This window comes from Pteronotus mesoamericanus, unplaced genomic scaffold, assembly GCF_021234165.1.
Source record: "Pteronotus mesoamericanus isolate MK-2021 breed Mesoamerican mustached bat unplaced genomic scaffold, CSHL_Meso_final contig_58, whole genome shotgun sequence".
NCBI lineage: Eukaryota > Metazoa > Chordata > Mammalia > Chiroptera > Mormoopidae > Pteronotus > Pteronotus mesoamericanus.
This window is the reverse complement of record NW_026555205.1, coordinates 7589688-7607222: the sequence shown is the minus strand read 5'-3', so window position 1 is coordinate 7607222 and position 17535 is coordinate 7589688. Positions and strand designations below refer to the sequence as shown.

The 17535-nt window shown below is 38.4% G+C and overlaps 1 protein-coding gene across 1 annotated transcript in view; it reads right to left on the bottom strand.

Moving 5' to 3' along the window:
- The window catches only part of GUCY2F (guanylate cyclase 2F, retinal), a 135014-nt gene that overhangs the window by 67721 nt on the left and 49758 nt on the right, over window positions 1–17535 (bottom strand). The window contains 4 exon segments of the mRNA XM_054580399.1: window positions 196–353; window positions 2631–2806; window positions 14586–14630; window positions 14632–14718. Coding sequence (XP_054436374.1) covers window positions 196–353; window positions 2631–2806; window positions 14586–14630; window positions 14632–14718 — 466 coding nt within the window.

Genomic DNA, 17535 nt, shown 5'->3' with positions numbered 1-17535 from the left:
ACTTTGTTAGGAAGGTTAGGCTGTGCTAAGATTATAGCCTGCAGATTTCATTCAACTCCTTTAGCTTGGAAATGAGGGTGGATTTTCAACAAAAGTGGGGAGCTGAATCAGCCTGAGGCTTTAATTCAGTGCATATTCTTATTTAAACTTTGGAGTTACCTTGTATGCATCAGAAGGGTAAAATAGATTGCTTGCCTTTAGCAGAAGGTTCCTCTTGGGAGAGTCTTAACATTTCCAAGATGTCATAAAAGCCATAATCTGTCACTTTTAATACAAAATGCCCATCTACCACACAGTTCCAAAATTTCAGCCTCCCATGAGCAAGCTCGCTGTGGTGTAAGTATTCCATGCCCCGAAGATGATGCAAACAGGATTTATCTAGTAACTTATGTAACTATTTTGTGCTTTTAGAGCCATTTTCTGAGATTGTTAATGGCATGAGATATTATGATCCAGAATTCAGCCCCTTTTTTTCCTTATATCCAGGCAAGCAAAACATTGACAAGAATCATTTCCAGGTCCCTTTTAGCTCTAAAATTTTATGCTTTGATGAAGAGTCGTATCTTAAGTGTATAGAGAATTGTGTGTTATTGGAAGATTTACTGACATTTCAAACACAGGATGGTCTCATAAATATACAATTGCCAAGAATTTGAAGATTCTGATTCTCCCTCAAAGATCTAGTCTAATTCTCAACCACTACTGGCAAGAATAGAAATTGGTACAGCCTGCTCTGGCTGGTGTGGCTCAGTGGATTGAGTGCCAGCCTGCGAACCAAAGGGTCGCCAGTTTGATCCCCAGTCAGGGAACATGCTTGGGTTGCAGGCCAGGTTCCTAGTTGGGGGCGTACAAGAGGCAACCACACACTGATGTTCCTCTCCCTCTCTTTCTCCTTCCCTTACCCTCTCTTTAAAAGTAAATAAATAAAAATCTTTAAAAAATTTATAAAATGACAACAAACTCACAACTATCAACAACTGAATCTAAAAAACAAAAACAAACTAAGCAAGAAACCAGAACAGGAACAGAATCATAGACATGGAGATTCTTTGGAGGGTTATCAGCTGGGAGGGGGAAGGGGAAGAATAGGGAGGGGGGACATTTCAGGGATTAAGAAACATAATTGGTAGGTACAAATAGACAGGGAGATGTTAAGAATAGTATAGGAAATGGAGAAGCCAAAAAATTTATATGCATGACCCATAGACATGAACTAAGGGGACGGATTGCTGGAGGAAAGCAGAGTATCAGGTAGAGGGAGGCAAAGGGGGAAAAATTGGGACAACTAATAATAGCACAATCAATAAAATATACAAAAAAAAAATAAAAAGAAGAAAACTGAATACTACTGATCTCTGCAACTTGCTTGGCAACTTTATATGACATTCAAATATGATCTACCAGGACTCTATCAGATGGATTTAATCATTCATATTTAAATACATCTATATTCTTGCATAATCATTTCAGAACTGTTTATGCCAAGCCTTTTCAAATTTCTGGCTCTATTTTGTAGCCTGACACCCCTTTTGTATTTGTATGCTTTATATCTTGCGCCTTCAAAAAGTCTGCAGTATTTTCTAACATTCTGCAGTGCATAAGATTTTTCCCCAGGTTGTCTGAAGCTTGGGTTTCACTCACCCTGGGCCTGAAAGCACTGTCATTTATAGATTTCTCCCTTAAGTCACAGGACCTTGTTTACAAGGTAAGTGGAAAGAGTATTAAAATAAGAATCAGGAGATTTCGATTCTATTATCTTCTCTGACACTTAATAGTTGGCTGATAAATACTTATTGAGCACCTACTATGTGTGGCAGACACTATATGACAAAGTATACCTCATTTAGCTTCTCTGAGCCTCTATAAAAGGAGGCTAATCACTTATTTTATGGAGAATTGGAACGAGATAATGTCTATGAAGCTATCTTGAAAAAAGGTTAGGCCATAATATAAACGTCAAGACTATGACCAACAGGCAAGATGCTCAAGAAGTCATTGATTATCCAGATAATCCTCATAAAAATGCACACAGACACAGCTTGCATATTATTCCAGGGAGTTCATAGACTCCCTGAGAAGCACATCCATAGGCTTATTCATGAATCCCCTTTGCTGTCAATAGTCCTTGCCTCAGAAAATGGATATGCTGCCTGATAGACCCAACGGTCTTCTGGCTTTCTAGTCTTGCTGAGTTCCATATCTACACCTATGGTATGCAAAAACCCATCACCTAGTTCTTAACTGAACCACCTTTTAGAATGTGAAAGACAGGAGATGGGACTAAGGAGTACCAAAAAAATCTGTTAATGAGCACTTTCCCACATCCAGAAAGCAGAGAAGTGGATGGAAGAAAGGATAGCTGAAAGTAAAGAGAGCTCAATGCCAACAGGAAATAGAAACAAATCCGGCCTTCAAACTGGGGGACTGGGAAGGGTAAGTAAAATCTTTCTATATTAGTACCTTATGACAGATATGGACAGAGACTGTGAGAAGGGGTGGGGGGCTGACCCCGGGAAGTAAGGCGGAGGAGTGAGATTATCACAATGATCCAAGGAAAACAAAACATCCAAAAACATTTAAGTTCTAATGTACAAGGAAAATCCATGATTTCCTCAGTCTTTCCATTAACCTTGATGAGATCCAGCAGGGGTGATGATTTAAACATCCAGTCTAGTTTCATATCCTCATTCTTCAGTATGTCTTCTAGACTCCTTTGGGAACAGAATTCTGTCACAATGGCAAACATCCTAGAATCATAGAAGAAGCCCAAGAAAGGGTTAATATTCTTGTGCCGCATGTCCTTCATCTGGAAACAGAGGGAGAGCAGAGAGTCACAGCTGTCCTGTTTCAACTGGAGACCAGAATTTAGGACACATACACTTCTCTTAGCCTTTCTTATGATTTCTAGTTGTGGTAAGTAGAATTTTGGCCCAATGATGGCCAAACCCTAGTGTTACTACTCCTGTGATTGTGTTATGTGGCACAAGGGAGAGTATAAGCATCAGCCTAATCGAATCCCATGAGCCCTTTAAATCAGAAGAGGAGGAACAAGATGAATTTGGAGATTTCAAAGTGTGAGGACTCAATGCTTTATTGTTGGCTTGAAGACTAAGGAAGGATGCTGCAAACTGAAGAATGTGGATAGCCTCTAGAAGCTGGAAATGGCTCTCATCTGACAGCCATCAAGGAAATGGGGATCTCAGTCCCACAACTGCATGGAACTAAATTCAGCTGACAACTAGAATGAGCCTAGAATGGTTTTCCTCCAGAAATGCCAAATAAGAGCCCAGCACAACAGACACCTTGACTTCACACTTGCATAATGCTTAAGTGGACTCAGGTGAACCTATTTATCCTTCTGAACTAGTTTACTGTGAGATAATAAATCAGTGCTGTTTTAAGCCCCTAAGTTTGTGCTATCTTTTTATGGTGCTAAGGATTCTAGTCACGAATTACACATTGTGCAGGTCGGGGGTGGTGGTAGTTTCCAACACAAACAAGAAATTCTCTGACACCAGAGAATTTCTTGGGTGTCCAACAATTCAGCTTGTTTCTGGTACTATCCCACATAATAAGGGCTCAGTCCTACAAGATTGCTCCATTCCACTTGAGACCCCAGTCATAATTCCAGGTCACCTGGGCTTCCTACTGACCAGCTGTAGATTGGAGTTTTAATTAACCCCTCTTTAGGTTTGATTAATTTGCTTGAGCAGCTCATAGAACTCCCAGAAACATTTTACTTACCAGATTCCTGGTTTATTATAAAAGGATATACTTCAGGAACAGCCATACAAAAGAGATACACAATGCAAGTTATGGAGAAAGGGCAAAGGAGCTCCCATAACCTCTGCAAACCATTCTGTCCAAATCTCCATTTGTTTACCAACCTGGAAGTTCTCCAAACCCTGTTGTCTTTGTGATTTTTTATCGAGTTCAACAGGCATGATTGATTAAATCATCAGCCATTGATGACTGATTCAACCTCCGGCCCATCTCTTCTCCCCAAAGGTCAGGGTGGCGGAACTAAAAGTTCCAACTTCCCCTGGCAACCAGCTCTCATCCTTCGGTGCTTTCCTAGAGTCACCTCATTAATGTAAGAAAAGGCACTGTTGTCATTCTCATCACTTCGGAAATTTCAAGGGTTTCAGGAGCTGTGTACCAGAAATGGGGACAAAGACCAAATATATATTTCTTACTATAAATCACCACATCACAGACAATGATAGAAAAAGAATGCAATGGTCAAAAAGGGAAATTTCAGAGAGAGATATCTCTTAGAATATTGTAAGCTAATGCTGGAGCTGTGGCCTTCTTTCTGATTCTTTGGGGACTCTGTGGGGTAGAGCTGAGTGACCCAGGAGGACTAAGAAAAAGGTTAATAAATTAAAAGGTAGAATAGATTGCCTACAAAATTTGTTTCAGAATAAACATCTAGAATTTTGGCTACATTTTCCCTTTGCAACTATTAATTTTTTCACTAATGTGAGAAGCATTTAATGCGTGCCCCCAATGTCCAAGACACAGGACTTCACACTAGAGAGGCAGAAATAAACAAAATAAAATCATAGTCCAGACTAAACCAGCTATTGCAGACATGGAAATTCAGCCCACACATAACAAAGTGGGCAGCTTTTTCTAAGGTTTCATTGTAGCAGCTCTTATGGACCAAGCAGCAAAAACAATTGAGCTCTGAACCTCCAATGTAAGACACAATACAAAGTGGTTATATCAGAGAATGGTAGCAGTTCAATACAAACACACTTACTTTTCTTACTGGGAAAACAAGTAGTCCACATTTTCCAGCCTTCCTTGGAGCTAACTGTAGCCATATGACTGAATTCTTAGCAATGGAATGTGAAAGGAAGTGATAAGTGCTATGTCTAGCCCAAGGCTTTTAAGAAGTGAATATATACCTTCCATGTTATTCTCCTACTTCTATAAATGAATTCAGATGATGAAAATGTCCTAGAAGATAGCAGAATCATAAGATGGTCATATTCTGGGCCCATGAATCACTATATTGGAAAAGAGTCATCAGCCAACTAATAAAACCTCCCTTATAACATTTTGGTATGAAAATTAAATGTCTGCTGTGTTTGAAACATTAAATATTTGGGAGTCTTTTTGTTACAGCATCTAGTTTTACCTTAGCAGCCCTAGCATGGAAAAATTTTTAGCTTAAATTTTCCCTGGATCTTTATAGTGTTATGTCCTCAGCTATGACCAATGGAGAAAATTCTATACAGGAAACAGGTAGATACCTTCAGGCAGTCATGTCCTGCTCATATTCTAGACAACCCCAGGAAACAGAGAATGTTTGGAGCACCTGCATTAGCCAGATGGTCATCTGAAACATTTACTGGGTAGGCATGTACTTCACCTCTGCCATAATATCTCCCCAGCTAGTTACCATCAAAATTTGATAGTTGAACGTGTCCTTTCTCTCAATAATTTGTTAGTTCTATATCTCACATGAAATCTTAAAAGGTTTCAAGTATCTTTTATGTACTCAAAATTCAAGAGGGAGCCAAGATTTTAAATTATTTGGGAGGAATCACCATCATATCTGCCTTATGTGCAGACTGCTTCCTTAAATAAACCATACAAGGATTCTTTTAACGTAATTGGTGGGATTGGGAAAATCACCATTTTTCTTATGTAAATAGAAATTACCAGCCCTGGCTGGTGTGGCTCAGTGGATTGAGAGCCAGCCTGCAAACCAAAGGGTCATCAGTTCAACTCCCAGTGAGGGCACAGGCCTGGGTTGTGGGCCAGGTCCCCAGTTAGGGGCACATGAGAGGCAACCACACATTGATGTTTTTCTCCCTCTCTTCCTTTCTCCCTTCCCCTCTCTCTAAAAATAAATAAATAAAATATTTTTTAAATATTTAAAAAGCAATAGAAATTACCAGATAACTTTTCTAGGTTTGGCAAATGGGGATTTTGAATGATTATGGGATATGTATTTAATAACAATTATAATAGCTATTATTTTACAAAGAAGCTGTATGTCAAGAAATGTACCAGATCCTTTATATGTATTCTCCTCTATTTAAAGATTTTATTTATTTATTTTTAGAGGGGAAGGGACTTTTTTTATTTGGATGTATTACCATAATAATATGGGTAACCTAAACTGTTTCAGAACTATATTTCTGACTTGTTAAGTACAAAACAGAAATTTCTAAGGTTTCTCTCAAGTCAAAAACAACAATTGTTTTATTGTATTCATTTTAACACTGGGACCTGATAGATAATTTTCTTCGAAATACATAGTTCCAAGGATTCATCAGTCATCAAACCCTATTTAGTTTCTGTCCAACCCAAATTTTCGAAAAGCAATGCAAATATAGATTCCTTTTTCCAATAATAATAATAATAATAATGCCTTACATTTTTGCACAGCACTCTCTACTCTTCAAAATGCTTTCACCTCTATTACCTATAGCCTGGAGATTCCATTTTAGGCTGTACCAAATAGTCATTAAGTAGAGATAATAAAGCGGAGAGGTCTGTGCAAATTCCACGAATAGAGAGTGTAACCATTCTCTTATTAAGGAATATATCCAGCTATGGTACTGCATCTGGAGACCTATCAGAGACAAATGCTAACAATGAGCTGCAGGCATCTGAGTTACTCACCCACACTTTGTGTTAGAGGGCATCTTCTAGTCAAGGAACTCAAAACACTTTAACTAGGGAATGGCTCTCAGAGGCCCTCAGAGGCTGAACAAAACTGTGCCAGCCAGGCTCGGTGCCCAGAGTTCAGAAAGGTAGCCCAGGATCAGTGCATGGCAGCAGCAAAATAGTCAAAGCACCAAAGGCAGCCTTCCTGGTCTTGTGCCAAGCAATTCTTCAAGTGTGGCCCTGGTCCAGCTGCATTATGGTAATTTGGGAACTGGTTAGAAAGGCTAATTGTGAGGTTCCACCCCATACTTATTTAATCAGACAAGACATGAGGGCCTGATGTGAGCTTGAAGTTTTAGCCTTCTAAGGTTTTAGAGGGGTCAAATCTTAAGCTGAAAGAATAAATAACTGGGAATTCACAAACCCAGACAATGTGTGGGATATGCCAGTGGACAATAAAGCCTTTCCAGAACCTTTACAACTAAATTACTCAACCCATGGTCACTCCTAGCCACTTTGGTACCTTTGGGCCAATTAGAAAAGGGTGTTTTCCCTCAAGTAAAAAAAATAGTTATGTTATACTTTGTGGTAGCCCTGTGATGTTGGGTAGCAACTGCAGTTGTAAACATACATGCATATACCACACTCTTATTTACTCACATATCTTCCAGACACCAGGGAACACATTCCACTAGCAACATGAATACTCTGCATACCCCCAAACCTTGCCTGTCAGGTGAGGTCTTTTTCTCAGGTTCAGAGTCAGGCTATAGAGGTGGGGTTGAGAAGATGGAATTGTGTCTCCAAGAATATTAGGCAAGAGAAAGGAGTGACCTCAGGGAACCCATGAGGCATAGTTAAGATAACACATAGCCAGGTGCACATATATTTACCAGTGACTATGTAGGTGTATGGTCTGGTGTGCTGGTATAAATGTAGGTATGAGAAGGTACCCCTGATGCCTCATTTCAGAAGTAAGCTGGAAGACCAGAATCTCTTTGCCCACACCTACATCCCTCTCATATAAGTTAGTGTATATCTACAATGTGAATAGTACCATCTGAGATATGGTGTCCTTGTATAGGACACAGCCTGAACAGCATACTGGTAGCCCTGATTCTGCCTATACCCAGTACCTGATACCTTCTTCCTGGAGTCAGCGTTATTGCAGACATGGGTTAGCCTTCACTCTAGCTTATCGACTTTTACAGGTAGTTAAGCAGACATCTTTTTCCCCTGAAAATTCATTAAATTTTAGAGCTAGAAAGAGTCTTAGGTATGCCTAGGCCAATCCCTTTATATTATGATAAAGAAACTGAATTCCAAAGAGATTAAACAACTTGCCCAAGGTCAGAAAGCTAGGCAGTAATACAACCAAGGTCTTCCATTTCTCACTTTGTTGCTTTGTTCATGTGATTTTTTTTTTGGTTTGGGGAATGTGTGTGTGTGTGTGTGTGTGTGTGTGTGTGTGTGTGTGTGTTGTGGGTGTGTGTACATGTTTTAAGATTTTGATAAATATAGATAGACTGAAGATGGCAAAGGAGTGAATGGAAGTCACACTGACATCCTCCCAGGACCAACCTGGAATTACAACTAAATTGTGGAGAAATCACCTGGAACAAACAGTGAGAGAGGAGTCTTATAACCTCGGACAGGAAAAAGAATCAGCTTTAGCACAACCTAACTGGTAAGGAGTGCGATGGAGACTCGAGAAGGTGGGTGGGGCGCCCACAGGTGGCAGCACCAGAAGGATATTGAAATGGCCAGTTGTATCCCCTTGAGAAGAGTGGGGTCTAAATCATAAACAAGGATCTCAAGCCTACAGCACCGGAGTCCAAAAAGTACACAGATAACAGCCACTTGCAAAAAGTGGCAGAGTTGCTCTCTACCAGAGACAGGAAGGTAGAGACACAAAAATCCGTTTAAAGGGCCAACACATAATTTTTTATATGCAGACACTTACCCTGACCTCCAGCAAAGCGGGGGGGCAGAGTGGGCTAGAGACGTCAGAGGAGAGACTGGGGACCGAGGCTATGGGGAGAGAACTGAGGGAATGGCTGGAGGGATCCCGGTGCTGACTCCTCCCCCATACGGCAGCAGCCATCTTGCTCAGGCAGATCCCTCCCGAGCAGCAACAATGTGAGAGGACACAAAGCCCCGCCAACAGGAGGGATTCAGGCCTGGCCCGGTAGTGCTAAAGCCTGACTACTGAGTACAGAGTGGCAGTCACAAATAGTAAATCCTTGGTTAAAGGGGGTGAGTAGTGGTCTAGAGACACTTGAGGAGAGACTGGGGACAGAGGCTTTGGAGAAAGAACACAAAGTGCCTGGAAGGATCCCGGTGCTGATTCCTCCCCCAAAAAAGCAGCAACAATAGACCACTGCCCTGAGTGGCAGCAGCATGAGAAGACCCAGTAACCCTGCCCCCAAGACGGACTCTGCCCCACCCTGTGATGTCTAAGCTGGCCTCCTGAGTACAAAGTGACTAGATTAACAGTTGAAGGACACCGCCACAGACAATAGATTACTGGAAGTCTTGAACAGACTGCTAAGATCAGGCAGGGTCAACATCTGACATCATCAGAGGCAGATCCAGGAAAAAAAAAACAAAAAACAGCAGTCTCCTATCATAGAAGTTCATACCACAAAGTCAGGAAATCAAGACAGATCAATTTAAGAAGCAGAAGCAAAAAAGAAGAGTCTCACAAATAATGGGAAGACAAAGAAACATCCCTCCCCCTTAATCGAAGGGAAAGGAAGAATCCCCACAAAGAGAAATAAATGGAAGAGAGAAAAGTAAACTATCAGATATTGAGTTCAAAACAACAGTTAAAAGGAAGCTCAATGAGCTCAGTGAGCTGAGAGAAAAATCAAAAAAACTACAGGGAAACTACAAAGAACTTATTGCAAACTATATCAGCGTGACAAAGGACATAGAAACTATCATTAAGAGACAAGAGGAAATGAAGAATACAATTTCCAAATTGAAGAACACAGTAGAAGGATCAAAAGCTCAGTAGATGAAGTAGAGGATCAAATCAGCAAGCTTGAGGATAAGGTAGAAAAAAGCTCCCAGAAAGAGCAAGAAAATGAAAAAAAATACTCAAAAAGAATGAAGAGGCATTGAGGGAAATGCAGGACAACCTGAAATGTAATAATATTCATATAATAGGGATACCAGAAGGAGAAGAGGATGAGGAAGGGATAGAGAACCTGTTTGAAAAAGTCATGATGGAAAACTTCCCTCATTGGAGGAGAGAAAAAGTCTCTCAAGTCCAGGAAGCACAGAGGGTCCCATTCAAGAGGAACCTAATGAGGCCCACTCCAAGACACATCACCATTAAAAATGGCAAATATCAAAGACAAACAGATATTCCTAAAACAAGCAAGGGAGAAAGAGGTAGCAACATATAAGGGAGCCCGGATACGGCTAGCATCTGACATCTCAGCAGAAACCCTGCAAGCCAGAAGGGAATGGCAAGAAATATTCCAAGTCATGAAAGCAAAGGCCTGCAACCAAGACTGCTCTACCCAGAAAGGCTCTCGATTCAAATGAAAGGTGAAATAAGGAGTTTCGCAGACAAAAGAAGGCTAAAAGAATACACCTCCACCAAACCAGCATTGCAAGATATGCTAAAGGGACTGCTTTAAGAAGATGAAGAAAAAGAGTCTATGAATACCCAGTTCCTTTCAGAGTTGCCAATACTTGATATTACCAATATTTTTAATGTGTATTAATCTAACTGTGACAATGATGTCTTAATTGTTCCTTTATTATTTGATGAAGCTAAACCTGTTTTTGTATATTTCTTGCCTATTTCTATTATTTTTAGAAAGCTTTAAATGACTTTTTGGTATTCTTTATTCCTTTTTTTAATTAAATGTTTGTAGAATTTTTGCCCTAAAATAAACCCTATTAACCCTTTTTTAGATGTGTTGTAAATACTTTCCCATTCTATTACTTGTCTTTTATCTTTTTTACATGTATATTACTGTATAGTCTTAAATGCTTAATATAGTCATAATTGCCAATATTTTCCTTTACAACTTCTGGGTGTGAATAATTTACTTCAGCATGAGAAAAATATTATTTTGTATTTCCTCCTAAAACTCCTTAAATTCTACATACTGATTTTTAACTCACCTGAATATTTTTTTGTATAATATGTGAATTAGAGCTCTATATTTGTTTTATTTCAAGTAATAATGGTCCATACACAATATATGTTGAATAAGCCTTATTTTCCCCATTGATTTGAAATATCAATTGAATCATATATTACATTGTTACACAGATATATATGTTTGTTTCTAGAATGCTCATTTTATTTCATTGATTTACTTGATTATTTCTGTACTGTTGTCATGTTTTCATTGCTGAGACTTTATAATTGATTTAAATTTCTAATATTTTATAATGGATCTTGACATAAAAAATAAGTAAAATCAATCTGCCTTTTTAAAAAAAGAAAGAAAGGTAGGAAGGAAGGAAAACTCTTACCTTTTACGACAACATGGATGGAACTGGAGAACATTATGCTAAGTGAAATAAGCCAGTTGGTGAAAGACAAATACCATGTGATCCCACCTAAAAGTGAAATCTATTCAACCAAATAAACTAACAAACAAAATAAACCACAGGCACGGAAACATGGAGCAGACTGGAAGTGACCAGAGGGGAGGGGGAAAGAGGGCACTGGTGGAAAGAAGGGGAAGGGACTAGACAAAGAACATGTATGAATGACCCAGGGACATGGACAACAGAGTGGGAATTGACTGTGGGAGTGGGGGGTGGGTGGGATGGGTGGAAGAGGGCAACGGGGGGAAAACTGAGACAACTGTAATAGAATAAACATGATTTAAAAATTAAAAAATTTAAAAAGATTTTGATAGTTCTCACAAACTTTATAAGAAAATTTATATTGAGTCTGTGTGTGTCCTACCTCATGAATAATGAAGAAGAATAAGAAAATGGGCAGGTTTTATCTTTACAACACAGGCACTATTTGTTTTGCTTTGTTTTGTTTTAAGAGAAAGAATGATATAATACTTCAATCATTATTCAATTTTTAATTAAGAGGAAGAAACATCAAACTCTATCCACTAAAGTTTTTAAAAGTAATTTAAAGCCCATTAGTTTTGCAATAAGGCCATGGTGTATTAACTAAGAGCCAAGGGAATTAGGTCCTAAACCTGGCTCTGCCTCAAGTTCAGGGGCAGAGCCTTAGAGTAGCCACTTAATCTGCCTAAGTCTCAGTTTCCTCACTGATACAGCTGGACCACTTTCATCTTGATGATCTGATTCTGTGAAAAGAGAGAGAAGACGTTTGGTGGAAAGGAGGTGGGTGCAGGGAAAGCTATAAGGAATAATAGAAAAAGGTTGGAAGAGAGAAAGAAAGGCTCTGGGAAAGGGAGATGAATGTGGAGGATGTGCAGGGAGATGGAGATAAATGAGACAGAGCAAAACAAAGGGATGGTTTGAGAAGCAGATGAAGTCAGAGAATGGAGAGGGATGATAATTTTTTTTATTGTGAATGCTTCTTATTTTTTATTTTTATTTATTTGTTTATTTAATGAAAAAGAAAACACAATATATAAACCTTTAGCACTTGGATGATAATTTCAGTGGGTTCTCTCTTTGTGTGCCAGAGTTGTACTACTGCCCATCTCACTCTTCTCTCCTAGATTGTGGTTACTAGAGCAGACCATGACGTGCTCTCACTACATGTGCAATTTACAATTCTTTTTCCCCAGAGGCCTGCTCATCTGGCTTTCTTTTCACATCTCCAAGAATATCTATGAAATAAGGGCTGATTTTATGTGCAATTCTGAAGGGTGTGCATCTGTGTGTACAATCAAAGTGTGAATTTATATCAATGTAGTACAATGTTATATTACATCCTTAGAGAAGCTTGTCCTTTCCGATTTCTCTAGGAACATTTTCTGGAACTCCAAGATCTTCCAATAGCAATTCTCATGAAAATTTGATTTATTTTAAACAGGAACTAGATATCATATCTTTTTTAAAATACCCTTAAAAGAGAACTATTTAGAAAGGCAAATTAGTCCTCATTGTTTGATCTGTTGATTCTCTTAACTTAGGTTCCCTCCTAGAGTCCTCTTCAGCTATAGCCTGGTAGTTTTCTAGTTCTAGCTGTATTTTTTTTCCACCCTACCATCAACCTAATGTTGACTTCATTGTGTGGTATTATTCTCACTAACACATTCCTTTTGTGCAGATAAAGGTCCTCGTTTGGGCCTTTACACAGTTTGGGTGTACACAGTTCAGAAATACTCATCGTCCGATTGACCTGCAGTCATTATGGGAACTAACTGAATTCTCTGCCTCTGTCCCAAATGAAGAAATATCTGGCAGATTCTTAAAGAACATTTACATACAAATGTTTATTTTTTCCCATCTCAACTCTACACTATAATCTTCCAACTCCACCAAATAAAATATACTACAATTCAACACATAGATTTTTCCATAGAATCAGAGAGAGAATTGTGGCATATCCTAGCTAAAATAGGCCTTTAGATGTCTCTTGGTCGAGCAATTCTCAACACTACCTGCACATATAGGGGAACTTTTAAATACTACCATTGCCTAGCCCAAACCCATAACAAATAAATCAACATTACTAGGGGTGGAGACTGGGCTTAGGTTTGTTTTTTTTTTTAAGTTTCCTATGGAGATTCTAATAAGCAATCAAGATTAAGAATTTAGTTCAACCCCTCAGTTTACAGATGAAAAACCAAGAGATTGCCTTAAGTAATTGAGATTTACTTCAGAATATTAGAGGTGTCAATGTATGTGTAAAACCATCAGCCCATACCATTTGACATCCAAAAGCTATGTGATTATCTTATCTTTAGTCTGAGAGAGTAAAACTGTCAATTCCCCAATATCTTAAGTTTATATTTAAAGCAAATTAAGTCCAAGGCGAGATCCAGAGGTTTCCTGCCACACATTTAAGTCAAATCACTCAACTACACTGAGAAAATGTATACCATGCCACTTTTGGTGTTTTAGACCCCTGTCAATTATTTATCCAATGGATGAGAGCTTTCACTTGGAAAACCCAATGTGGTAGGCAATTAAATAACCCATTCTGTCTTGTTTTAGACTTCCTTTGTAGTTACTATTGAAGTTTAGAGTGTTTGATGCTTTGGGGAGTATCTTCACACAAAATAAGGAAACCACACTGGGATGGCCTCACTTAGGAGGGACAGAAAGCAGTCTAGTTTCCCTTTTACCCCCTGTTTAACTCTTTCCTCCTGAGAAGAAACAATTCATCTCTCCAACTGATGCAAGATTTGTTCTGGTTGCCAAATTCCAGTATCTTAAAACAAGGGGTCAGAATTGGCCTCTTAAAGCTTGAAAGACAGAAACTCAAGTGAAAGAAAAAGATTTCTATTTTACACAGAAGAAGGCAACCTGTTACTACAAGAGTCAGTATAGGCTAAAAAAATTAATTAATGAATAATTTTAAAAAGTATTATTTCAATAATATCATAGGATAACAGGTATAAGAAGAACAGCTGGCATTTCAAGAGAAGGGTATGCCCAAACCCTACTCTACCCAAACATCTATCTAGACATCCTGTCACAAACAGTTGACTTAAAAAGTCATTTCTTCTATTATTACATCTATAGCTTCTGGAAGGAGTGACACGATAAAGTGTTTGGGTCTCACAGCTCTTTCTACATGCATAGTAAATACATGAAGCTGAAAAATCAATGAAGTTATAAGTAAGTATAAGATTAGTTGCTAGGGAAAATCATTGTCAAAAATGTCAACCAAACAAGTCCATAGGGGATAACAGACAAAAAAAAAACAAACTGAAAAGTCTTACCAAAAGTCTCCAATATTTTTGCCCACAGACTAAATCCTAAATCACTGCCTAATTTTAAAACACAAAAGGCAACAGATGAGAAAGCAGTTGATATCCTACTTCATAAATCGCTATGTTGGAGTTTTCATAAGTAGCTGGAGTTAAGACTCCCTGAAGAAAAGGAAAGCCTTGGGGACCTCCCACTTTGGACCTCTGAGGTAATTTGGAAGCTTACACTAACATGACTTCCTTTCTGTGAACGTATTAAGAAAAAAGGTTTATAAAAAAATTCTCATGATTTAGGACAGAGCACTGAGCTATGGTATAGATACTGTGTTTACCTGTTTTCTTTCCTTTTTATTCCAAAGAAAGTAGCTATATGAATTAAACTCTGTAAATGAGATTATTTTCCCTATCCCCAGTACTTTTTTTAGGCCAAGGTTGGTACCATGCTTTAACTTTATATACCACGAAAGAATGGTATAGATTTCCAGGTACTTCCATGTCCTAGAGAGGATTAGAATCATAGATTTGGAAGGACAAAAAAAAAAAAGAACACTAGTCATAACTTAATCTGGGGCCTTCATTTTATAGACAAAAATGAGAAAAAGATAAAAATTTAGCATTTTGAAAGAAATCAGTTGCAGAACTAGGACAAAATCCCATCCTTCTGTCTTTCAGGCCTGGCTTTTGTTGTTGTTGTTGTTGATGTTGTTATAACGTCTTCAATGACATCCTTCTTTGTGCAGGCAAGATTAATGGCAGAAGGTATCCCATAAAGCAATAAAATCTAGAGAGTCAGTAGATCATCTCCCTGTGATTTATTAGTCTAATGCTTAAAAAGGCCAAATCCCCTCTTGCTTGATTTGGTAACTTGTACACATAAGTTTGGTAACAGAGGGCTAGGAAGTGCAGAGTTGAAAGCCAAAATGAAGAGTTATTTGCAGTCTATGTTAACCTTTAAAATTAATCACCTTTATCTTCAACTAAACCTGCAGACTTATTTCTCATGAAGAAATAATAAATCAACAGGTTCCTCATATTTTTCTCCATGTCTTCAAATATGCCTTTTTTTAGAATTATAGCAATTCAAAGCTAGTAGTTACATTTGATACTCTCTGAGCCAGCTCCCACCCACAACTCTAACACCCTCTTTTTATAATGAGGAAATAGAAACCTAGAGAGGGATGTAAGGACTGGAGGAAGAATATAGATGTTACATGTGCTGGTCTTGTGTTCTTTCTATCACATCATGCTTTGTTTCACTCTTCCCTGCCAACAAAATTTAATTTTAAGTACTTTCACACACTCTTCCTTTAATGGCCTTTGATAAACTGAAGATCCTACTTGCTTTAGGCCTATGTTAAGCTAATTTTACCAAGATAACATTGTAACAAAATCCCAAGGCAATAGTAAATTATATCTATCCCCTAATGTATTAAAATCCCAACAGCTCAAGATTCAGACAATATGTAAAACTTGACTCTTCACTCTTACAGCAGAGCAAGGCCAGTAAGGCCTTTCACTATTTATTTTCTTACCTCAGCAGGAGCACCTAGATGTGTACATTGAGATACAGACCTCTCTATTAGGGGCAAAGGAGAAATCAAAAGTATCTGTCAAAATTCATACACATTTGGGCTTCAGCTTCACTTTCCTCTAAAAACTTCCTTTCCTGACCTGATTTCTACAAACCTGCTAATTTTTCTGGACGAAATTAATTCTATATTCACCAAGAATTTACACTTTCAGACATTCCATTTGCATGGAATTCTTGGCTTGGCTTCTTTACTGATTAGACACAGCCAGCTATAAGTTTGGAAACTTGTATAGCCACCTCTCTTTTCCCTTCAGAACCTGTGATACAAGCCAAGTGCCAAAAGATACGGAGGCCAAGAGCTACGTTCTCTTAGGGTAATGCCATATTTTTCAATCTGGGCTAAAATAGTAAAAAAAAAAATAATAAGAGAAAAATAAAAAGAACATTCTCTATAAGGCTATTAATCTCTGTTGCTATTCATTTTTCTCACTCATATGGTGAAAAATGATGATTTTTTTTCTCTCATTATGTCAAAATATAGGCACAAATGAAAGAAAAGGTCTGCCATAATGAACAGGATTTTAAAACCCCAGACACTTTGTTCATCTTGAAGGAAGCACTATTCTGCTATTTATAGTGATTTAGAAAGAATCAGTATGGAACCCAAACACATTTTGTGCCTCAGTAGGAAAGTGAGAAGGCACAGGTGAGGTTTTATAGACATTACTTGACTATTGCAAGGCCTGTACAAAGAAAAGGCTAATTCAGTCCAGAATTGAGCAATGTTTATTATTTTGACACTTTAGAGCCAAAACATTTAGTCAATGGATATGAACTGTCATTCTGACATGGATAACACCAAAGAAGTATGGATTTAAAAAATAGATTTATTGGCTTCCAGCCAATGGAGGCATAGGTAGACTAGCCAATCTCTCAGGAGTCTGTTTAAAGAAATATACACAAACCCACCCACTCTTGAAATCAGCATCATGGCAGCAACTTGACAGGCACCAGATGCTTAGGGAAAGTGGGAAAGTGAGTAGAAACAGAGTGAGGGCTAAGCAACAGGCATTATTTCCTCTCTGGCCCCTCCTCCACATAGAGTGCTGCAAAGTGGAAAAGTGGGTTGTAACACCCTGGTGAATACCTAAGGCTCTGCCCCTTACAATGTAACAGGTGCACCAACAGAAGCCAAAACAACTCTACTTAATACACAGAAAGATAGGGAGACTGAAAGACTGACAAACTCCAGGAAAAAAAAAAAAACTAAATGAAATGGAGATAACCAATCTATCAGATTCAGAGTTCAAAACACTGGTGATAAGGATGCTCAGAGAAATGACTGAGTACAGCCACATAATAAAGGAAGAAATGAAGGCTATACAAAGTGAAATAAAGAAAAATATACAGGAAACCAACAGTGAAGGGAAGGAAGTCAGGGTTCAAGGCAACAACTTGGAACAAAAGGAAGAAATAAACAATCAACTGGAACAGAAAGAAGAAACAAGAATTCAAAAAAAATGAGGAAAC